Below are 25,343 nucleotides of genomic sequence, written 5' to 3'. Positions count from 1 at the left end.
CCCTTTGGCCAACAGTAGAAGGAGAAGTTGTAACCCTGTTGGCTAACAATACCTGTGGCGGTCATTGGTAATCCGGGCCTCGACCAAACCGGTATTTTGTGATCCGCATATTTGATTTGGCACATGTTTTACGCTGGATGCCCTTCCTAACGCAACCCTCCCCATTTATCTGGGTTTGGGACAGGTGCACTGGCTTGTGCAACCCTAATGGCTGTGTTCCTCATAGTTCAGCAACTATTTTAGTATATCTTTTCTGAAGGGACAATACTATAGAATTGTTGCACCATTGTTATCCAGCACTGCCTCAATCCTCCTGATTATGGAATTCACCAGAGCTGCATAGGTTGTTGCAGGGATCCTCCTCCATATTGACATCAGAGAGCTGGTGGGTGTTAGACACATGGTGCTTCTCCACCTTCTGCTTGAAAATGCCCCACAGGTGTTCAAAAGGGTTCAGGTCTGGAGACATACTTGGCCACTCAATCACCTTCACTTTCAACAAGGCAGTTGTCATTTTGCGGTGTGTTTGTGGTAATTTTCATGTTTCTGAAGCTGATTTTTATGATTCTACCACCACCATGCTTGACTGTAGGCAAGACACAATTTTCTTCCTCACCAGGGTGGTGCAATACATGCTGTGCTCTTGGACAGGTAGTCTTTAGCAAACTGTTTGTGTGCTTACTTATGAGCCAGCTTTAGAAAAGGCTTCCTTCTGGGACGACGGCCATGCAAACCGACTTGTTGCAGTATGCGGCGTACGGTCTGAGCACTGACGAGCAGATCTTCTGCTTCTGCAATCTGATGCACAGCATGAGGACTTAGCATCTTTGATCGACCCTTGCAACGCCTGTTTCGAGTGGAACCCGTATTGGAAAACCTCTGTGTGACCCTGGCCACTGTACTGTAACTCGGTTTCAGGGTGTTACCGATCTTCTATCCTAGGCCATCTTTTGGACCGTAAATATATACTGTTATACAAGCTGCACATTGACTACTCTAACATATATCCAATATATACTATGTATTGTAAATGGTTCTCGTGAAGATTATGGACCTATGGATGATCATGGAGAAGTAGATGCCGAGTGTTTAAAGGCCCTGGCATGGAGAAGCTGATGCTGGATCTATGATGATCACAAATTGTTCTGTATTGTTGAAAGATTTATGACCAAACTTTTGATGTCACCCATATGAGGATGGGTTCCCCTTTGAGTCTGGTTCCTCTCAAGGTTTCTTCCTCATATCATCTAAGGGAGTTTTTCCTTGCCACTGTCGCCACGGCTGCTCATCAGGGACAAACGCACACCATTCACCTTCACTGTTGTTTTCTGTAAAGCTGCTTTGAGACAATGTCTGTTGTGAAAAGCGCTATACAAATAAACTTGACTTGACTTGACTTGACTTCCTAAAATGTGAGTGGTGTACTCACTTTTGTGAGATTGTGTGTGTGTGTGTGTGTGTGTGTGTGTATATATGTATGTGTGTATATATGTATGTGTGTGTGTATTTTTATATATATATATATATATATATATATATATATATATATATATATATATATATATATATATATATATATAAAAATACACACACACATATTAGGGCTGTCATTTGATTTTTATTTTGTCATTTGATTATCTAAAATGTACATTAAATTACTCTAATACTCTAATCAACATGGGCATGGACAAATATGGATGCTATATGCAAATGTTTGTTTATTATTAGTGAAACAAAACTTAACATAGAGCATGAAGACAAAATATGATTATAAATGTTTTAAAGTGATTATGGTGTTTTAAATTGCGTAAATCATCAGGCCACTAAAACTGAACTTGCTTTGTTTCCACACAGACAGTTTTAATTGCCAGATATGTGCACCATAGCGTTTATTTTGGTCTGGGAGAGGAAGTCTCTGATATAAGGTGGAATGCAAACCGCCAGTAAAAAAGAAGAAGAATCATGGCGGATTTTGATGCTTGATTTGAGAATTGGCTCATCAGTAAAACAAATGTGAGAGGGTGTGATGTGGACTAACACAAAGCAAGTGCTGTTACAACACAAATGTTATTTATAGTTTACTGTTAAGGACCATATGCATAATAACAAAACATTTTATCACTTCTGTTGATGTTACAGTTTTACCTCGGAGATGCCTTTCAATTTAAAATAAAAATCTCTATCAACACAATTTTTAAAAACAATTTAGTATCCACAGCTGTTACCATAGAAATGATAACATTTGACTGAGAGCATTAACATGAACGTTGTGATTATCCATTATCTGGCAGCACTACTCTCAGAGCTGCTATTAAATAATGGTATATCTCTGACAAGTAACAAGAGTTCAGTTGTGCTGTTGTATAAGGCAATATATACTCTATATGTACTATATACTGTATCAATATTATGTTCATTAACTAATTAGAAATGAAAAGCAGCAATACTATATGGTTTGTGTGACCACCTGACCAGTATTCCCCCAAGTTGATGCCTAAAGACTTGATGATGCCTGTGATAATTCATTATTTTTGGCTTTTTTACTGCTGTTTACAGAAATTGAAAGACTTGTTATTATTGAATATGTAACAAGCAAAAGTTATTGCATCATAAAATCTAAAAGCCAATGAGGATTCAATATTCAAGCATGGCATTTCTTGTAAAACGATGTAGTATTTGGACAACTGCTACAACTCGTTTTCCAAAACGTTTGACGCTGTGTAAAATGTAAATAAAAACAGAATTCAATGATTTGCAAATCTCATGAACCCATATTTTATTCACAATAGAACACAGAAAACAACAAATGTTTAAACTGAGGAAATGTAGCATTTCAAGGAAAAAATAAAGTAATTTTGAATTTGATGGCTGCAGCACATCTCAAAAAAGTTTGGACAGGGCAACAACAGTCTGGAAGAAGTAAGTCAATCAAATCAATATTTGATGCCCGTGATCTTCGAGCCCTCAGGCTGCACTGCATTCATTATTCTGTAATGGAAATCACTGCATCGGCTTATTAACACCTCCAGAAATCTTTGTCTGTAAACACAATTTGCCAGGTCATCCACAAAGGCAGGTTAAATCTCTATCGTTTCTATATCAGAAACGCTGCCAATTAAAAAACATTTAAAAGTACTGAAGCAAAGTGGAAAACTGTTCTGTGGTCGGATTGACCTAAATTTTTTATTTCTTTTTGGAAACGATGGACAACAATTCTTACAAACTAAAGATTAGATTGACCATCTGGCTTGTTATAAGTGCTCAGTTCAAAAAGCCGCATCTCTAATGGTATGGAAGTGCATTAGTGCCTGTGGAATGGGCAGCTTGCACATCTGGAAAGGCTCCATCAATGCTGAACGGTATAAACAAGTTTTCAGGCAGAAATGCTTCCGTTCAGAAAATATCTTTTTCAGGGAAGACCTTGCATATTTGAGTAAGATGATGCTAACTGCATACTGTATCTCTTAGTATAGTGTGACTTTGTAGTAGAAGAGTCCAGGTGCTGAACTGGCCTGCCTGCAGTCTAGACCTTTTACCATTTAAAAACTTTGCCACATCATATAACAAAAAGCACATCAAAGGACACCCAGAACTGTTAAGCAGCTAGAATCCTGTGTCAGACACATTTGGGACAACCCAGATACCCAGATGTATGCAGACAAAAGACGTGATGCTACATAGTGGTAAACATGGCCCTGTCATAACATTTTTAAAACCTGTTCCAGTCATCAAATTCAAAATGACCTCATGTTTTACCTTAAATTGTATACATTTACATTAATACAAATATTTGGAAATGTTTTTTTTTTGTGTGTGTGTTGTGAATAAAAATCTCATAACCCCATTTTTATTCACAACACACACACACACACACACACACACACACACACACACACACACACACACACACACACACACAAAAAACATACCAAATATTTATATAAATGAATAAATTGTGGCACAACAAAATAAAACAATGTAAAAATCAGGACGATCAGAAAGTGATGACAGGACAGGATACATTTCTAATAATCTCGCATTAGTGGTTTAATAAAAGTGTGTATATGTAATTTACAGAATTTACAATTTAACAATCTTCTAAATGATGAATTAATGATTAGTGGGCCACAGAGTTTATCTGAAGCTACAGTATATTTGACGGCAAACAACAAAGTTAGATTTGACCAGCAGGTGGCACTCTTTGCTAATTATTTGATAAGACAACTCATCCCACATTAGTCAGGTGGCAAAGGTTATGCTTATGTCCATTAAGTATTTCTAGCAGAGACACTGGTGTGTTAATCAGTGATGGACAGTAACAAATGAAATGTAATTCTTCATTGTACTTAAGTCGTTTTTTCGCGTATCTGTACTTTACTCAAGTATTTCCGTTTGAGGAGACTTTTAGTTTAACTTCTACATTTCTATATCAAATATCTCACTTTTTACTCTAAATTTCGTAAAATCAGTTGTTACTTCTTTATTTATGAGCGGATAAAAACTCAACTAGTAAAACACGCAATAAGCCATCAATCAGGGTAGAGCACGCGCTCTTTTAAATTTGTTTTGATTTTTCGAAAAAATCGATCATTGTTCATTTGCACGGTCGCGATCATGTCACGATCAATGAACCTGTTCAGGAATCAGAGTGTGCGCCCACCACCTGGAGAAGTCCCCTCAATCATACACTCAAAAAGAAGATAGATCAGTAAGGCGAGCTGAATCGAAATGAAAATTATGGATGACAAAAAACGTGTCATCCTCAGGAGCCCAATACTGAATAAAAAGAGGAAATAAATATGGTGGGAAACGTGCAAAAGATTAAGGTGTGTATGCAGCTCGATCACTCGTCTCGTTATGAGGATTGTATGAGCTAATGCATTTAATGAAATTATCGAAAAACTATATAATTTAGGTTATGATGTGTTGCCTCCTATGCTTTTATGCATATAGGAACAATATTTCTTTTAGCTGCATACCATTATAATTTATAGTATGTAGTTTATCAAAATGTGTGTAGAAACAAAACAATTCTAGTCTAGTGTGATTGTAGTTAAACAGCACTTATTGGTTTGGTTACCTTTAATTGAGGTGCTTCTGTGATTGTACTGAAAAGGTCCTGCACTGAGGTCAGTAAAGGGGAATCTCCAGTGCAGCTTAAAAGACTAATTTAAAAGACATATATTATAAGGATATAGATGTTGTATGTATCTTATGGCTACAATTAGCCAAGGAGTTGTTTGGTTCTGGGTTCTGAGAAAAAATTTGCACAAAGACGTGTATTTAATTGTGTAATAACTGCATTTAGGTTGATATTTATAAATGAACGGAAGCTCTCAGAAATGTAACCATATTTGTGGATTGTTCTGAGAATATTTTCTCATCGACTGGCGATAGCTGAAACAGAAACGAGCTTTTCAAAACTCAAACTAATCAATGTGGAGTCATTCAGGCTCCATTGCGCTTGGTGTATCTACTTAACACCAACCTACAGTTCAGCGTCAGTTCAACAGCAAGCAGAACATTTTGAGAGGAATAAATGATGGAAGAAACTCTAACTTGCCACAACACCTGTGGACTTATTTGTACGATTATATAGAACTCAATGGCTTTTGGATTTATAGCTTTGAAAAATGAATATAGTTGATGAATTAGACTAATCTATCTCCACTCTTTTAGACATTGCTTCTGCTGACTAAGCATTTGGTGTCTGAGGTGGAGACTTTCAGCGGGAAGTTTGCTCTATTCAGATTGGGTCTTGAAATAAAGATATTTAAACTTACGACATATTGTCCTTTTAAAAGGCTTACAATCTTCTAATCTTCTTTTTATTATTAATAATTATTATTATTATTACTATTATTTAACCTGTAAATGCGATCAAAAAGAAATGTATTGTATTTATTTATTTTTTTAATATCAGCAGATTAATAAGCAGAATGATTTAATTATACCCAAAATTTTCTGTTACACTGTACCTTATGTTTGGGTACTGTAAAAAGTGTATATGACGTTCATTACTTAACACCCTTTAAACATGTTCATTGATCTGCTTTGCATAAAACCCTAGTGTAGACTATTACTATGTATTTTGAATAAAGTAGTAAGGGACAGTTTTCATCCCAAAACGGAGCATGTTGCACTCATATTGTTTAGTCACAGTATTTACTGGTGCTGTAGGCTGCACAGAATGATGGCTTTGCTGTTTCATGTCATCACCTTCATAGTTCAAATATGGCAGATGAGGTGAGATTGGTTTGTAGTTGACACTGCAATCTTACAGCAATTTCTAAAAGAATGCATTCTTTTTCATGTAATTACCAATAAATCTAATGAAAATGTTCACATTCCTGATAATTTGGTCTCATTTCTGCTGTCACTGTACTGCTTTAAGCAGCTTTTATTAAATACATCATACAGTCTCAAATGATTAACCAGCTCACTTGTGTGGTGTGTTCATATTTCCTGTGCATTACTAACCAGCGGTTATATTTTAATGTAATTTCTGCCACATTTGTGCAGTTTAAACTGTAGTAGGATCACTTCACATTGCTAATCAAGTGGTTGTACTTTCTTATGACTGTACATTTGCTTTGCTCAGCATTAACCCTAAATGTGCAAAAATGTTAGAAATTGTGGTCAGAGTATGATGGGCTTTATTGATGGGCATTATTGAAATACCCCAAGAGCCTCGCATTCGCAAAGGATGTGACATCGTTACCATGTGTCTTTAATATTCAGTGGCTTTGTTTGGGTTAGACTGATTGAGTTTTCCAAAACAGCGTCACCTCAGGCTACGAAGCTAAAAGGCAAGACTCGTATCTCATGGCCTTGCGGCTGAGCTGTCCTGCTCTCTGATGAGCCCAAAGCCTTTAACAACATGCACACACGTGTCTTCTGCTTTTGTCCTCAGGCTTAATTACCAGAAAGTGCTTGATGAGATCTTTATTCTCAGCATGACAGACTGCTGACAAAAACTCAGTTGCTTCTAACATCCTAGATCAAATTGACTGTGATATTCTAAGAGAGAGTCTAAAAAGGAAAATCTCTAGGCAAATAAGAATGAGCCGTAAGTGTATTCTTAAAGTTATATTGCATTACAAATGCTAAACTATAGAAAGAAATATAAATAAGTATGAATAAATAAATTGCACCTGAGAATTTTTTATGCAAAAATATTATTATACATTTAGATTAGTTTTTTATTATTTTTTACTTATGGTAAAAGCACTTCTATACAATTACTTAATCGTACATATAAAAAAAAGGCACTACCGTACTTCCCTTGAAACTTGAATAACCCTTGATTGAACCTTTTGAGCAAACATCAACATTTGAATGTAATTTTTTATTGCTAGAAGAAACTATAGAGATAATAAGAATCCCTCTATTATTGGATATGCTGATCTAAAGACTTTTTGCTCCACAAGGTTTTTTTCTTGTACAAATAAAAAACTATATATTCTATTGATTAACCAATTAACTTAAGTTTAAAAAAAATGTCTTTATTTTGTAGCGGCAATAAAACATAGTAAATTTGAGTGTTCAAAGCAGACTAAAGTGTAAGCTCTATAATAAAAATGTGCATTTTTCTCATTTGCACCTGCACTTTTAAAATACATACAGCACTGACTTGGTAAATTAAAAGTAATGCCGTGTTCTTCCTTCCTGAAGACCAATAAATATTTTGGGGACAAAATTATAGGATGGTAATGCACTATGATGCCCTCCCAGCAAAGCCATTTATTATTATCCTTGGCAGGGACTGATCTATTTCTCCTTGGAGGAAACATTTTTTAAATCGTTGTCCTGGCAGTCGGAGCAACACACTGACGCCCGCCTTGTACTCTCATGTGCAAACATTTTCTTTTGTTTATATTCAGTATTATTCTGGGCTTGATTTGCTTTTGTGATCTTACAGATGAAGGACATGGACACTGCAAGATTAATGTATAAGAAGCAAAAATCCTGTGTTAAACTTGATGATTAGTGTTTGGAAGTGGTCCAAAAAGTGCATTTGTCGCAATGTATAGATTAATGAGAACTGATCTGAAGAAGCTGATCACTTACATAGTGGAAACATGACCTTGTATTAATTACCCAAAGACCAAACTGTGTTCATTCAACACTTCATAGTTCTACAATCCATTACATGCGCATAACGCTTTATATTAGCCCTGACATTAATCTTAAATTATAAAAAATATATATTCTAAATTAACCAAGATATTATATTTGTTTCTTGTTTAGATTTTTTGTACTGTAATTTAATCAGGAAGATAACTAAATCTAAATATTTTCCTTTAGACAATGTGACATCACCCCAGAGTTTGGAGGCAGAATAAAATAAAACAAATAGAATAATGACAGATTAAAAAGTTACACTTTAAACTCAATTTAAACTTTAAAAAGTGTTACAGACTGAGTCCAAAATAAATTTAATTCAATTTTATTTGTACATCGTCTAAAAGCAGCTTTACACAGATAATAAGGCTGTTCCATATCTGTGGGGCTTTGTAAGAGAAAGCTCTGCCTTGTTGTAGTCTTTATTATTTTAGGTACCAACAAATAGCCTGCACTTTTAATCTAAATAGGCATTGTGAATCAAAATCTAGAAAAAGTTTGCTCAAATACTGCGGGTCAAGACCACAAGTATATGAAGCTTTAGTCATTATGAAAGTGCATTTAACATTGAGTCACATAGGTTGTGCCATGTTTGTTGGTTCAAGGTGTTTTGAGTATTTGAGTATAGAGTTTATTCAGAATGGTGCAATAAAGAAAAAAAAAACATCCAGTGAGTGGCAGTTCTGCAGAACTGAAAGAGGTCAACATAGAGTCTCCAGATTTGTCTGAGCTGACAGAAAGTGTACAGCAGAGATGGCAAAATTACACATCCTCCACTTAAGTAGAAGTACAAATATTCATGATTTAAAAGACTCTGGTAAAAGTTGAAGTATTGACTACAGTTTTTCAGTCAAGGTAATACAAAGAAATATAGGCTCTGACATGCAAAGTAAGTAAAAAGCAATTACTACTATCTGCTTTAGTCTCATACTGGGATCTGGACCTCACAACATATATTAATACAAAATAATAAAATTTGTTATCTGATGAATGTATTCAGGCTGAACAACCACTATATAGAACATAAGCAGTAAAAAGATGATGATGATCAGGTGATCAGGAATGTCTCTGTTCTCAGTCATGTCATTACATCACTGACTCCCTCTGTCTCATCCACGTTTACCCCAAACTTCTTGTTGCCTTCTGCCTGCTCACTGTTATCTTCATAAACTAGCCTATGTCTATGGTGTGTCAGAGCCAGGAAATGATACACGATTGAAAAAGCAGCACACTGACGAAAATATGAAGTACAAAATATTGTCAATATATCATGTCACCATACAGATTAAAAGTAAAGAAATTAGCCTGTTTTGAAAATGGAGTATTGTAGATATTTGTGTAAAAAATTTAATGAGTGAAAGTAAAAAGTTGAAAATTAAATAGAAGTACAGTACTGATACCAGAAAAATCTACTTATGTACAGTAACAAAGTATTTGTAGTTCATTACTTCCCATCTCTGGTCTACAGTAATTAATAAGTACCCACGCTGAACAATTGTGGTGAGCAAAAAAGGAATCTCGGAATGCACAACACGCCGAATTCTTAAGCAGATGGGCTACAACAGCAGGCGACTATATCGGGTTCAGTCAGCGAGGAATAGATCACCGAATCTTGAATTCTGCTGAGTCACAAATATGGTAGGGCTAGAATTCATGAATCTTCGTGTGATTTACCCTTTGGTCCATTCAAAGTTCACTAAGTTCAGTTCAAATTTCTGTCATTTTTAAAATAAATTTTATTGGTTATATTACAAAAAAGAAGACTGTTGGATTCTCATGGCCAGAGAAGCAATCAAGTTTGTAATTATGTTAATACGGACAGATCCTCATGGAAAATTTGCTTTTGCACAAAGGCTCCAAGTTCACGCTTCGTAAGCACTGCCGTTTTGACCTTGAGCAAATTTTTCAAACAAAAGTTGCTCCTAAAGTGTAGCCGTGTTACTTTAACTGCATTAACCCTCTTTTTTATGGTATTTCACCTCAGGCAAGGCTGAAAGTTCACATTGTAGTCACAGATTAAGATCCATTACTTGTTCTTTTATCACCTTTTAATTAGCTTTAATCCACCCTCTGTCGGTTAGCCTGATTAAACTTATTGGCTAAAGGCTAAAAGGCTTTTCAGCACTGGGTTGATTTGAATCATCTGTGTTCTTTCTGGCTTTCTCCATAAAAGGGATTTGGTTTTTGAAATTGCTTTACAGACACAGTGAGGTGATGGAGGATATGCTCAATAATGGAACATACCTCTATCAGTTAGAGTAACAAAAAGACAACATTTTAGAGTCAGTCATGCTATTTTAAAGGGTATCTTTTACCCTCAGCAATATAAGACTTTTTTACATACAATATTTATCTTCACCTCTAAGCTAGAATAAAACATGTTCAGATTTATTCAGTTAATTATAAATGAGAAGTAATAATACTAAGTATTGATAACAATGTAAGGCAATAGTTATTATACAAGTTCAATGATTTAAGCACAATATGGCAATAGTTATGGCAGTATTTCTAAAAATGCCATGATGCCAATAATCTAATATTTCCACAAAACCCTGCAACATACAATACATATTATGAGATGAAACTGGCTGCATTGTCTTTATAGTATTGTCTACGTTTTAGCCTTCTATAAATACAGTATTGTCCAGTTGCTTTAGTATAACTGATTAGTAAATAGTAGAACCTAACACTACATGATTGAATGGTTTATACATTATGTACAAGTCACCTAGAGGCACATTTGTATATGTGTGTTCCTCTTTGGTTAATACGTATACCATATGGTATTTAAGTTTTTAAAACATTCACTGTAGGATAGCATGTTATGTCGTGAGTTCTTATGCTAGAATACGTGTTGGTATACTTTTGTTATTGGGGAACAATGTAGTGCCGCAAAGCAGTTTTTTGGTAGTGCGCATATGTAGAAGTTTGAGAAACTTGGTGCAAATGTGTATGCAGGAAAGTCTGTCATTCTTAACTCTGGATCGAATCAAGACAAATTGTCTAGTTGCAGGTGTAGATGTAACATTCTATAGGTGCGATTATTGTGATCCTGCAAGTAAAAACAAATAAAACGTTGATCTTGATATCTGCTAATAAACTGTTGTTTTAAGTGTTATACCTGGCTCTGGACTAGTGAGTAAATTGTGAAACTTTGTACAAGAAAGACAAGTTTAGTACATGTCAAGACAAGAGATTTGCAGACTAAATAGGCTTAAAAACTAGTTATATGGAACTGGTGTTATGGTACAATGACCAGTACAAATGATCTTACTTTCTTTTGAAAGTAATCTGTTATTTGAAACATACAGTTTCAAAAGCATACCTTGTATAAAATGTAAGACAATTCTGGCCGAAAAACACTATTGACTAAATGTTATCTCACTTACCAATACAAATGCTAGCTAACTAGCCATATTATACATTGTAAATTTGCCAACTAATGTTATCATTATTACATTACATTACATTTGCATCATTTGACAGATGCTTTTATCTTGAGCGACTTGCATAATTGTCTCATTTATACTGAGCAGTTGAGGGGCCCAGCAGTGGCAACTTGGTGATGCTGGGATTTGAACTCATGACCTTCTCATCAGAAGTCAAACTAGTGAGCTGCCAAAAAAAATAAAAATAAATAAATAATACTGCATTCAAATACAGTGGATTGTAAATTGTGGAGTTGACATGTAAATCTACAAGTACATTGTAAAAATGAAAAAAAAAAAAAGAAAATTAATAAAAGATAACGTATTGATAAAGTAACAAAAGATTAAAAAAGAAGCATTTCTGCTTCACAAAGATGATTATATGATATCATTCTTTCTAACCCCTGAATTGACCCTAGCCTGTATTTATTTTGTATCAATGTTCATTTTCTGTTTTATGAATCCACCGATTGTTTACTGTATTACTCACCTCTGCCACATCTATCTCCTTCTGGCAAACCAATAAAAGGTGGAAAAACTTTACATTTCAGGAAGCAGAGCATTACACCTTGTTATTGCTAGCAAGCGAGTCTCCACAGTGCTGTTGCGACGTGGGTAGGAAGGGCCATGAATAACAAATAAAGCCAGCAGCAGCTATTTTCAACAGCATTCACCTGTTAGGATGTAAATCAAACTGAGCACCAGCTTAAAGAGCTAGCTTTGCAAGAAATAAGACACTACTTTACAATATCCATATTTCAGGCTGCTAGGGATGCTGTGCACTTCAGAACTAAACAGTTTTAGCTGAAAAAATGCAGTTTAAACTTAAACTTTAGCTGAATCATTCAGCTAATGTACTTAAAAAACCCATATCATTGCTTACTTGCTATCTAACCCACTACTTTGGGTTAACTGGAAAAGTCTTAAAAGTGTGCAAATTTATGAAGCATGAAAACCCAGAAATGGATGAATCTGATTTTTTCCTTAACTTAAATGTCCTATATGTTGCCTGTGTGGTCCAGTTTTTCTTCCTAATTTGTAATGGGTGATGACATTGCAGCTTCTGCTCAGTCTAGTTGAGCACTTCTTGTGTGAAAATCCATAAATATATTTGGGACAAAATGATGGCATGCCAAACCACTACAAGGCCCATCTTCCAGCAAAACCATTTATTTTTATCCTTGCCAGAGCAAAGGATATTTCTTCCTCGCACAAGTGCTTTTTAAAATCACTGTCCTGCTGGTCAAACCCACATTCTGATGCCTTCTGCACCTTTCAAAGACAGTACTTTAGCCTCTACGTTATAAAAACAAGAATGATTTGTCCTCCTCAGGACTGATTGCTTTTCTGCACATGAAATACTCTGGAAATACTTCTGGAAATATCCATCGAATTCTAATATTAATCCTATTATTATTACTATATTTAATGTCTTCATTATGAATTTTTTTTTTTTTTATATATCATTGAGCATACTGGTCTGTCATGTCTGTACAATTGGTATTTATATTATCTCTTCTCTACAATCTAATACTTTAAAACCAGTCCATTTTAACCAGTTGAAGCAGGTAAACCTAACTTACTGGTCAGTGATATTTTTTCAGCAGGTGTCACACATAACCAAAATTGTATTAATCTGTGCTCTTTTTATGGACAATTTTTATCACTATAATTATTGTACGACAAACACGCGTTCATCATGTTGCGAGCTGCATATGTCATTCATTTCAGGCGAACTTTAACTTGATTGATTTGATGCAACATTTCTTAAAATATCCTAAAATGTCTCTATGAACATTGACTTGGACCCAAAAATGTCCCCACACCCCTTTCTGAGTTTAATGTTTGAGTGGAGTAACATCAAACTATAGGTTTTAAAAGAAAGAGATTTCAGCTTTAAGAGGGCCACTATATTAGTTGCATTTTATTTTATATTTACTTTTTGTTATTGATGACAAAGGCATACATGCATCATTTCATAATAGTGGAATTTAACAATATCCTGTCAAATGATTGAACAAATCCATTTGAGCTAAATTTGTGATAATGATGTGAATTTACACTTGGGTACAATTTTTAGTCCGTCTTTATTGTTGCAGTCAAAAATGATAGATTAGGTAAGCATACATGCACCAAATAATCTAATTATTGCTAAATCAGATTAAAAACCTCCATAAAAACCAGTGGCGGGCCGTGTATTTGGTAACTGGGCCTTCAGTGAGGACTTACCTGACGTAATCCACCTCTTAATACGCCCACTATCACATCGCAATTATACAAACCATCAATACTATACATAAACACAATGTAAAAACATGTGGCATTACAGAGAGAGAGACGCATTTCGCATATGGAAGGTGAATATCATTTTACTAAAGCAAGAAACCCAGTTAAAACAACTCCAAACCTCTACACTACCACTGCAACTGTGAGACCTACGTCATCTAGAACAGTTCAGAATCAATATTTGTCTAGTAACATGACATAAACATACATTTAAATAAAATACAACCTATTTACCAGAGATGCAATTATAATTTGCACCGCTCCTCAGAGGCTGTAATCCAGTGGTACCGCTCATATTCATTGGTCTGGAAGTAGAGCACAAACCCTTTCCTGGGCTGAGACACGCTAGCTATCTTCGCGGTCGGCCGACCTCCTCACAATGTCTAGCTTTTCTTCAAAATGTATTTTTATGAATGCCTGAGACCAAATACATTTCTCTTTCTCCGTAGGCATAAAAAGTCTAACTCTGTATGATGTATTAATGTGTGCAGATCCCTACAGATATGTTTTGCCAGTCAAACTTTGCTGTAACAGTTTCCCTTACCAATCAGAGCACTGAAAAAAATGCTGATGCTATTTTGCGCCAGCTAGCTGCCCTGTGAGACAAATTTTAAATCTGATTGGTTAAAGAAACAGATTAATTGATAATACTCTTTATGGTAAAAAGGCCAGCAAAACAGACTTTGCAGGCTCTGGGCAGATTAGATTGACATGGCAGCACATAGAGGACGAAATCTGATTGGACAAAAAATCTAACATTCACATACACGTACTGGAAGCAGTGCAGCCAAGAGAAACACTACGAAATGAAGAGAATAAACTGTTGGGAATAAATTAATACAATTTAATGGAACAAATATTAGAATTTAGGTTGTAAATGTAGGTCAGTGCTTCTGATAGTGTTTAGGCCGAGCAGAGAAGGATTTGCTGGCCCTGACTGCCCGCCACTGATAAAAAACCCTTCAGTCAATCTGATTAAAATTCTGATGTTGTAGATCCAGAATAATTCAGTTTATCAGAATAAAAAAGCAATGCTTGAAAATGAGTCGTTCATGATTAAAATATTCCTTACGTATGTATGTATGTGCAGCGTTCAGGTTTTTTAAACGAAATGTGCAACCGGTCTGAAATCGAATTTCAAATTGACAAAAATAGGTGCATTCAAACATACAGTATCTACTGTATAAGAAATCTTATGCATAATGTTATGTGCTCACCATTGCACTGTGACCAAAGACAGCTGGTGACAAAGTTCTGGCAGTATAGGGAATTTTTAATTCAAATCTCAATAATAAAGCTTCTATGAGTCTCGTCTAAAAGCCACCAACAAAAGATGGCTTAGGATGATACAAAACACATGGGACATTTACAAATACAAAAGTTGTGATAGTGAAATGTACGCGAAAAACATCACTATTTACCTCAAGCTTAATTTAAGGACTGGTTCTGTTTATGCACATTCATTTTCTGCACAAATCCAGAAAGCATTCTTTAATTGGAGGTATGTTATTCAATCTACATCATATCATATAATATTGTTTTTAATACAATTTGTTCAGGATTTTACTTCGGTCAGTTTTGATAGCATGATATAAGTTGCTTTGCATTATATGTCAAGATGTTAAAATATTGGGTTAAATGTTATTTTTTATCTTTAGTGACATAAAAAAAAAAAGAAAACACCATGTGCTTATTTTATTTGACTAAAGTTGATGGAGAAACATTAAAAAGTGGCAGATGTTAAGGGGGCAGATATGCTGTTGCTCACAAACAATAGCAGAAGTATTAATTGTAAGCATGCTAATTTCGCTTATGTTTTATTGTACCGTGGATTCACGTATCTCAAACTGGTGCACACTCCTAGTTAAAATAAAGAGGCCATATGTTCAAATGGTTCTATCGACGTGCCTGGAGAAGCCGGTTATTTACATGTAGATATATGGGCAGCAGCTTGCACGTCCAGACTGTGATCTCTTAGAGCAGTGACGGGAAATGTGGAAGTACACCAAGGAGTAGATGGTGAGAGGAAAAGTGTCTACTCAGCATTGCCTGCTAACTGCAGCGGGTGTCAACAATCTGCAAGATGAGAAACGTTGCCTCGCATTATCCACATGCCCTGAATTAATGGTGTTGAGATTGAATATATCAGCAGGTTATGGATGATATATAAATCATCAAGGGCAAGAATGGAGCTTTTACCACCCTGTAGAAGAGTCACAATTCATTTCCTGATGTGTAAAGACCTGGTGATTTGGAAATGGCTTCCTTGTTGTGAGAGGCTAAGTGAGGTGAGCTTGCACTGACAGGGGTATAGATAATTTAGTATTTTTGCAGGTTTGCCCATTTGGATTTCTTTCAGCTGTTTTTGCTAAAAAGAATTTATTCAAATAATGGTGAAATTTGTTTTATATAGCCCATAATAGCCACATCTGCAATAGGAGCAAGATGACAGGCAAAATTTTTTCTCAATATGAAATGTTATATCTTGAGAATTTCAGATCTTTCTCAGTCTCACACTCATTCAAACACAGGGATTAATAGTGTTTTTTTATTAAACACACTCCAACATAAAATGTATAAATGAAGCACACACTAGTACATAATAATAATAATAATAATAATAATAATAATAATAATAATAATGTTTACTTATATGCTTTTATCAAATAAGAACTCTGTGAGAGCATTCACTGACTTTCAAGGCTTTGTGTGAGGGAATGTACATAGATTATATATCATAATGGTTTTATCAAATCAGAATATTTTTGTCTCGCTTGCTGTGCTGAGGTTGCCAAAGTCCCTCTTTCACACATTTTATCATCATTATCCAACCCTCACACTGGCACACACATTCTACATTTGCACAACCACAAGCCCCATTTGCTGCAGCAATTGAACCGTCTCAATTATTCGCTACTTGTCCAAAATTCATACTAACATCCTAAAAAAAACCCCCAAAAAACAGACATTTCCAAAGAGCTTCCTTTAAATCATTAATTGCCTTCTTTTTTTTTATCCTATAGCTTTCCAGAGTCTTTCTGCATTGCAGGAGCCAATTTAGAGAGATGCTGATATCTGGTGGGTCAGGTAGGCAGCAAGGAATGCAGCATTAGAAAAAAATCCCACGCCCACAAATGTTCTTCAAAGGAAAATTTGTGGAGCTGATGTCACTCAGCCATTGCAGAGAGAAACTCTGGCAAAGTATGCCAGCTCAGTCAGTAGAAATCTGTTTTGCTGCCCCTTGTTTATGTATGTTTTATTTTTTTTCCATTTTGTCCATATGTCCCAGTTGAAAAGCAGTCCAAATATTTAGAAATGATACAATAATACCACATGTCCCCCCCTTTAATGCATTCATCAAATGGTAGAACTGTGCCAGGTTGGAGCCTTGATGTGTCAATTCTAATTGGCTACATGGTCATGTGTCGATAATCTCCTGCACTGGCGTTGGTTCATGTGGGAGGCTTGTTGCATTCGGAAGAGCCTGTCCGTGTCCCACTGAATTCTGCGGGTTCTCCATGGGAATACCAGTTGCATTTTCACGGGCTGGGAATTCTCGAGACTGTTTCCGATACTCCAGGAAGGTGCACACCTTGGTGGCTATTGCCACCACGTTTTTGCCAACAAAGATAGTGGAGACCCGGCTGTCCTGAAAGAGCACCATGTTAACACCGCGTATGAGGATGGTGACCACGTTGATTGTAACCAAGCTGAGCATGGGATATAGCATCATCTTCTGTGGTGACACATTTTCTCCTTGCACACTGATCTCGCTTAATGACACACATGGTAGGATTAAAAGAAGGATGTAGCAGTAGAAGAACATCAGCCCTTCTGCCCAAATAGGCAGACCTGTTCGCTGGGGCTCCCAAAGGTTTGCTTGAATATCAAGCAAATCCAGAAGGTCCAAAGCCACCCAGAAGAGTCGTCCTCTCATATCCTCTTTTTTCCTAAAAGTCCGAACATATTCCATACTGTCGAGAGCCACCAGGACTAAATAAAGGCCTGGTACACAAACAGAAAGGAGTAAAGTCAGAGCCTTCCTTGCTACAGTCTCCAGACTTTTGCGGTCAGCCTTGCAGTTTTGAAAGACAAAGTAGAGCTTGATCTCCAAAACAAAGATGTAGAGAAACCAGAGGATCATGGCATAGCCGCGGCGTGCCGTCCGTACCTCAGCTCCCACCCACACGGCGACATAGCGGAGGACTATGAGGAAACACACATCTCCGACCAGGACAATGATACAGACGCCGATCTTGCGAGGGCCCTGGTTTTGCTCCACCAGGTAGGCATCCATGAAGGCCATGCTGGTCATGATGACGATAGTGGTGAGACAGACGTGCCGTTTGTCCGGTGGTGGTAGCACCATGGCGAGGGCCACCACCACTAACGCTGACTCACTGCTATTTTGTCCCTTTTTTTTTACTCAAGCTATGGGCCAAAATGAGTCTCTTTTCAATTACTTGATACCTAGTTACTTTATGAAAAGAGCTCTCTTTCCTTTTATGCAGAAGCTGCTTTCTGTCAGGAGTAATTACGTTATTGTAAATTGAAAGGCTTCGTGTCTTCACACCTTAATCCTTAAGAGTGGCTTTGCGAGTCTTGGATTTCTTGCTGTAGTATAATTCTGGTGTGTAAAAACTCAGTTGTCGAGATTATGGAGTGTATTCAGGATTCCCCCCACCCCATCCCAAGTTTCTTTGTTTTTTGAAGAGATGTAATAATTTCAGTAAGAAGCAGTATACAATTGAAGCGAAGGCTTGAGCTGAACTACTTTGCAATGGAAATGCGAGTCTGAGAGAGAAAAGAAAAGCCAAGCTCACAGCTTGGGTTTTGGCAGGTGGTTCCTCTCTGGCCCACTAAATGTAAGAGCTATCCGCTCATTACTCACAGAGTGTTCATTGATTCTGCTTGACTTCTGAGACTGCCGGCTAACCACACCTCAGCATTTATCGACAAAATGCCATGATTTTTTCCATGGCCAGAGTGCATGCGCTGAGTGAGGGAAATCCTTAGCATGCATATACCCGATACTGTGTGGTTCTTTTCAGGTTGGTGTGGGTAGAGCGATAAGAAGCCCGACAGTGTGTGTAAGAAAGATGTTCTTTGGGTTCATCGAGTTATCAGACAAAATACAGAAAATATAGAATATCGCTTCAGAATGTAGATCCTCTGAAATGACCCAACAGTCTTTGAACGTCTGTGTATATTAAACCCAGAGACAGCATGTGAAGGATCAAGTAGAACAGAGAAATTGACTTGGTGAAGCAGACATTTATCACCTAGATAGCAGGGCAGGACTTTCCAGGGCCAATGTTCATCCATGGCTCCCAGAAAAGGGAGGTTGTATCACTTGTCTTCATTCTTCCTCTTCGCCTGATCTACCCTGGAGAAGAGAGATAGAGAGAGAGAGAAAGAGAGAGAGAGAGCGAGAGAGGTTGGAAAGAAGCATGTCAGCACAAATCTGATGATAACGTATAGCTCGCTGCTCCACACTCAGACTGCATTAGAGTCAGTGTGTCAGATTTATTACGAGCTGTGTAATGAATGGAACAGCATGTTGTTGTCTGATTGCTGCTTATCAAATACTGCACGTCAGCTTTTGTATGGCTCATTGAGGCTTTTCTGTGCAGATGGCTTAGTTTAAAGCGGGAAACCAGGTATTAGCTATCTGATGCTGAATGATTTGTTATGAATAATATGCCAGGCAGTGGAATGGTACAATGGGTTTACACAATCCGTCTGTATTCTACAGTCGAAGTAATTTCCTCTGTTTAAATCGCTTCTTCAGGTTTTAATAAGAGCTATAAGACTAATGTAATCACAATATACACAAACATAATATATATATATATATATATATATATATATATATATATATATATATATATATATATATATATATATATATACTGAATAAAAAAAGTATTTGTTGAAGAGGACTTAATTCATGTTTATAGATGACAAGAACTGACACCGTGTCATTGGAAAGTCTGTGATTGATATATATATATATAGGTTTAATAACTGACATATTTTCTAGGCAGGTCATACATTAAACACAATGAATTTGTTCTTGTATTAAAATAATCCATACTTTTTAAGTCATGTGAATAGAAAAATAAATGTTTACTGTACACATTACCCTGAACACTCCCATAAGATCATGGCAGTGAGGATTTGCCAATTCAGCTATAAGACATTGATGATGTTAAGAATTGATGTTAGACAGAACGGCCTTTTTTGAACTTTGCTTTGTGATAATTTTGAAAACATTCAAAGAGGTTGGAGTCAGAGCTTTGTGCAGGCCACTCGAGCTCTTCGACTGCAACATCAGTAAACTATGTCTTAATGGAGCTTGCTTTGTGTACAGGAAACAGGTTTTGCCTCTATGTTCCATTAAAGAGAGTTTGTGTATAAGACATCATAAACCATAACATGCTTCCAACATTGTTGCAACAGTCTGGGGAAGAACCACCTATAGATGTAATGGTCAGATGTCCACAGACTTTTACCCACACAGTGTACTGTATATAATTCACTTTAAGGAGAAGTACGGCATCTCTAAATGTGTTATGAGTTATATTTTCGAAAGTAAAGTTTGACTCTTAAGAGAACAAAAAATACTGTTATTTTGGAAGCCTTCCAATTCACACTCCCACGTGCCTAGGATTAGAGCGAGGTGTGTGCAGAATTAAATCTTTGCAGTCTCTAGAGCAATGATGCATGCCAATATAGTGGCATTAATTATAGCCTACTTTGCAGGTGGATAGGCAAAGGATCATTCATGACAGATTTCTGAGAACCGTAGATTAAAATGAGCTAAAAAAAAAATATTTTCACCACCAGACATGCCAGCAATTAAAAGTTGGAATGTTATGAATTTAAGGTCTCCCCCTCTCAGGCTGTCAAGTGAAAATCAAATCTGAATTGTTGAAATTTATAACTGAACATACGCTAGAAAGCTTGTTGCAATCAACATAAAAAATGTTATTCTAATTTCCTCTTGCCAATTTGATCTTATTAGATTTGGAATTAACCCAGTCGTATCAGGTTTTATTTTGCTTTCTAGGTCTAATGGAAGCAGTTGTGAATATAAATGCATGTTCATAATTAAGACTTGATGTTTTTTCCGCAATGGGTAATGCGCACATTATAGGCTTGCTGTCTTACGCAAAGTTGACCACGTGATGTACAATTGTCATAGGCAAACAAAATGTATCTCACAAATCCAAATTAGACGTCTGATGTCATGTAATGCACAACACAACAGTGGAAGCGAATGCACATGCTGCCAACAAATGCAGGCAGAATTGGAACCGGGAAATAAGCTGTGGTCTCCCGACAATGCTAGGGCATAAACGAGAACAAGTAATGAGAAACCCAGGAAACATTAGACATAAAACTATGAATTAAACCAACTGAACAAGCTACCTTACACGAAACAGTGGAAATAAAGTGCTATTAATACACACATTATTCAATCTATGAAATGGGGACACAAGTAAATGAACAGACATGTGAAAAAAACAATTATAATAATACAGAGCCATTATAAAAATAAAAATGTGGAAACTTCTAGGATGCAAGCTAGCATGCTCTGTTCAATGCCATTAACGGAGACACAACATAGTATAACATGGTATAACTGATTATATAGGTATGGCTTAGCTTCTACAGAAAGTGGCTAATAGCAAACGCCTGTGACACATAGCATTGTGATAGGGAGGATATTTTGAAATCATTGCACTAAAATAAGAACCAGAAGTGGTACCAGCAAATACGAAGTGACCTGCGTGGCCTTTCAGAGCTACATCATCTGAAAGTAGATGAGAAAGGTTATGAATAATTTAAACACATGAACTTGCACTGCTATTCACCAGCAGTACAGACTGACATTGTTGGTTTTAGTGATTTCGAAATCGTCTGGACTACATTTTATTTTTCACTGGCTTAGGACCTTCTTTAACCGCTATAATACATTGTGACTTATTCTTACACACAAAAAAAATATAGAACACTGTTGCTACAGATGAATATCAGCAGCAAACAATCTGCCCTTCTCACCTCAGTTCATGTACCTCGTTGCCATCTCACCCTCAGCAAGCTGGGTATCAACAGGCTCTTGTCTGAAGAGTGATTAAAAGGTGAGAGAAGGTCTAGGATAAGACTTAATCTCACCATCCAACTCAAAGCACTGCTGTGAGTAACTGGCATCGGTATTTTCAGATATTTTAATAGATTTCTAGACCAATTACCCTCTCCCCCACTTACTTCGAATCCTCATATATTATACTACTCTGAAAAAAAGACAAATATTTCAAGCACAATATGACTATAGTTCCTGAGCTCAACTGTATGCTTGTGTTATTGCCTCAACACCCAGAGACAATCCCACACACGATGGGCCATATATGTAAATCTTTGGTAACACTGTGTGAATGTTTGCGTCAAACCAAACTACAGTATGAAATATTCTAACATATTTTCTTTGTATTTATTTTTGCTCATTAATTGAATGAATGGTCTTGTTGCAAAGTAATGGAGAGTGTGTTAGAGAAGTGAAGAAAAGAGTGCAGGCAGGGTGGAGTGGGTGGAGAAGAGTGGCAGGAGTGATTTGTGATAGTAGGGTATTTGCAAGAATGAAAGGGAAAGTTTATAGGACTGTGGTAAAACCTGCGATGTTGTATGGATTAGAGACAGTGGCATTGAGTAAAAGACAGGAGATGGAGCTGGAGGTAGCAGAGCTGAAGATGTTAAGGTTTTCATTGGGAGTGACGAGGATGGACAGAAATGAGTTTATTAGAGGGGCGGCGCATGTTGGACGTTTTGGTGACAAGGTGAGGGAGGCGAGATTGAGATGGTTGGACATGTGCAGAGAAGGGACATGATTTATATCGGTAGGAGAATGCTGAGGATGAAGCCACCAGGAAGGAGGGAAAGAGGAAGACCAAGGAGGAGGTTCATGGATGTGGTGAGGGAAGACATGCAGGTAGTTGGTGTAAAAGAGGCAGATGTAGAGGACAGGGTGGTATGGAGACATGGAGACTGATCTGCTGTGGTGAACCCTAATGGGAGCAGCCGAAAGAAAAAGAAGAATTAAATGAATGGTCTTGTATGTCCTAATGTTCTTTTTTTTAATATTTATTTAGTTACTGCACTTAATATAAAAAATGTAGGTTAGTAACTAAAACAATACACAAGCTATTTACCATACTATAAGCATAATCTAAATGTTAGAATGCATTTATTGCAATTTATCTGATCTGAAATCATTCAAGGTTTGCATTAGTATTTTTACACATAAGATTACACAGATTTAGAAGCACAAGTAGTACACAATTTTCATGAGTTTAAAGAATTGAGTGTTATGAATTCTACATGCCTGCTATGAGTTGCTGTTTGATTTTTTCCAGCTTTATAAACAACACCCACTTTCCAGTTGCTCAACAAGTATATCATATTGTACTTGTAAACTAACAAACATCATGTCTACATGAAGTATGCTGAGACCTCCAAGTGAGCGGAGAACTTTTTTTTTTCTTATTGCAGCAGTTGAAGAAATTCACCTGCTGGCTCTGAATACTAGGTCTACTATATGATCATTGAATCCATCCAACAGTATGGGTTGACACAACTTATCAAACTGCAAAAATCTGTAATCTGTTATCTCTGCAAGACATCTATGGCAGCAGGGACAGGAAGCATAGTGGAAAGATTACAGCTGACTCATTCACCTCTAGAAATCACCACTTTCACATACTCCACACTTCCATGCGAAGCCAGAAAAATCAGAAATATAAAAAACTTTATGCTTTTTCTCCTCCATGAAGTGGCCCTTATTGACCATAGTGGACGCTTTACACAATTATCATTAGTTTATTGCATTTTAGATCTCGCACAGAAAATTCTACAGTACATATTACCACTATGATACTGGAATAAAATACACTATCAAAATGCTGGATTATTAAAGTAGTAATAGTTTTAAATTATATCTAAATCTGAGCAATGTGGCATTGAGAAAATGTGAAAAAGGCACGCTCGTAACCACCGACAAGATAAATGAATGCTGCTATAGAACTAATACCAATTATTCAAGCTGCTAATGTATTAAATCATGCTTCAAATACAGACCTATTAAACATTAATACAGTAACCTGCTACACGTCTGAGAGTCAAGGTCATCAGTTTTTTGGGGTTTTTTTTTATCCAATGGTTGAACTTACACAACTACGTATGAAAGAATTAACACACTAAGGGACACACCATAGACAGCTGCTCTGTGTGCAACATCATAGATAGATAGATAGATAGATAGATAGATAGATAGATAGATAGATAGATAGATAGATAGATAGATAGATAGATAGATAGATAGATAGATAGATAGATAGATAGATAGATAGATAGATAGATAGATAGATAGATAGATAGATAGATAGATAGATAGATAGATAGATAGATAGATAGATAGTCAATCTACATCTATATACATTTTAACCCTGCTTACATTCTCTGTTCCTCTCAGAGGAGGAACAGTCACATTTTAATAGGATTAACTAGTTGAGATGTACAATAGGCATGCCAGAGAAGTTTCTCGTTTGTAAGCGGTCATCTTATTAGCGCTGTGCGGAGGAAGCAGATGGGAGGCTTAAATCTCATTTCCAAGCTTGTCAACTCACTCATGTCAGAACATGTTCAGAAACAAATTAATGAAACATGGGCTAATAAGGAGTCATGCATGAGTAGAGTGACAGTAGGCTCTTGCGATTGCAGCGGAACTTTCGGAGTCATTAGATCACACAATCACAATATACAGTATATAACATAAAATTCATATGTGCCTTTTTGAATATCGCATTCTGCGGATTTTCTTTCAACATTTGCTTTTATAGTAACCTCCACTCTTCTGGGAAGAAGCTTCACTGGATTTTGGAGTGTGCTCGTTGAGATCTATGCTCATTCAGCCTAAATGGTGTTAGTAAAGTCAGGTACTAATGAGAATGAGGAGGTCTGGAGTTGCAGATCAATCTGTTATGAAATTCTGATTAGTGATCTGCATATTTGATTTCCCACATTGTTTACACTGGATGCCCTTCCCAACGCAACCCTCCCCATTTATCCGGGCTTGGGACCGGCACTAAGAGTGCACTGGCTTGTGCAACCCTAATGGCTGGGTTAAGATTATTAAACCTATTTAAACCATTTGTTCTATTGAAAAAATAAAATAATTCTGCTGATTGATTGCAAAAATTATACGCCTAAAATGAGTAATTTTGTTCCAAAATAGGTTTAATTGTTTAAGATTTTTTAAATCTTAAAATAGATTATTGATAAGAAATATGAATGATATACAAATACAGCATACATTTGACTATATTCAAGATTACTTGCTAGAATGACTTTTTAAGTCAGGAAGAGATTTCAAATGATTCGTTCCTCTTTATGCTACATTTAGGCAGTTTACTTAAAAAACTCATCTCAAAATTTTATATATTTTTA

The 25,343-nt window shown here is 36.4% G+C and overlaps 1 protein-coding gene across 3 annotated transcripts in view; it reads right to left on the bottom strand.

Moving 5' to 3' along the window:
* Positions 1–16,012: 16,012 nt before the first annotated feature.
* The window catches only part of tmem121ab (transmembrane protein 121Ab), a 67,822-nt gene continuing 58,491 nt past the window's right edge, over positions 16,013–25,343 (bottom strand). Inside the window, exons 1-2 of one of the 3 annotated variants that reach the window (XM_083562350.1) lie at positions 21,906–21,964; positions 16,013–19,224 (exon numbers count right to left, since the gene is read on the bottom strand). In XM_083562350.1, the coding sequence (XP_083418476.1) occupies positions 17,257–18,207 (951 nt within the window). In that variant the 5' untranslated portion in view covers positions 18,208–19,224; positions 21,906–21,964 and the 3' untranslated portion in view covers positions 16,013–17,256. Of the gene's footprint in view, positions 19,225–21,905; positions 21,965–25,343 lie in introns of those variants that run through there. The other 2 variants (XM_083562349.1, XM_083562351.1) reach the window with 2 other exon arrangements.

The sequence above is a fragment of the Silurus aristotelis genome, assembly GCF_946808225.1.
Source record: "Silurus aristotelis genome assembly, chromosome: 15".
In the NCBI taxonomy this organism is placed as follows: domain Eukaryota; kingdom Metazoa; phylum Chordata; class Actinopteri; order Siluriformes; family Siluridae; genus Silurus; species Silurus aristotelis.
This window is presented reverse-complemented; position numbering and strand designations above follow the sequence as displayed.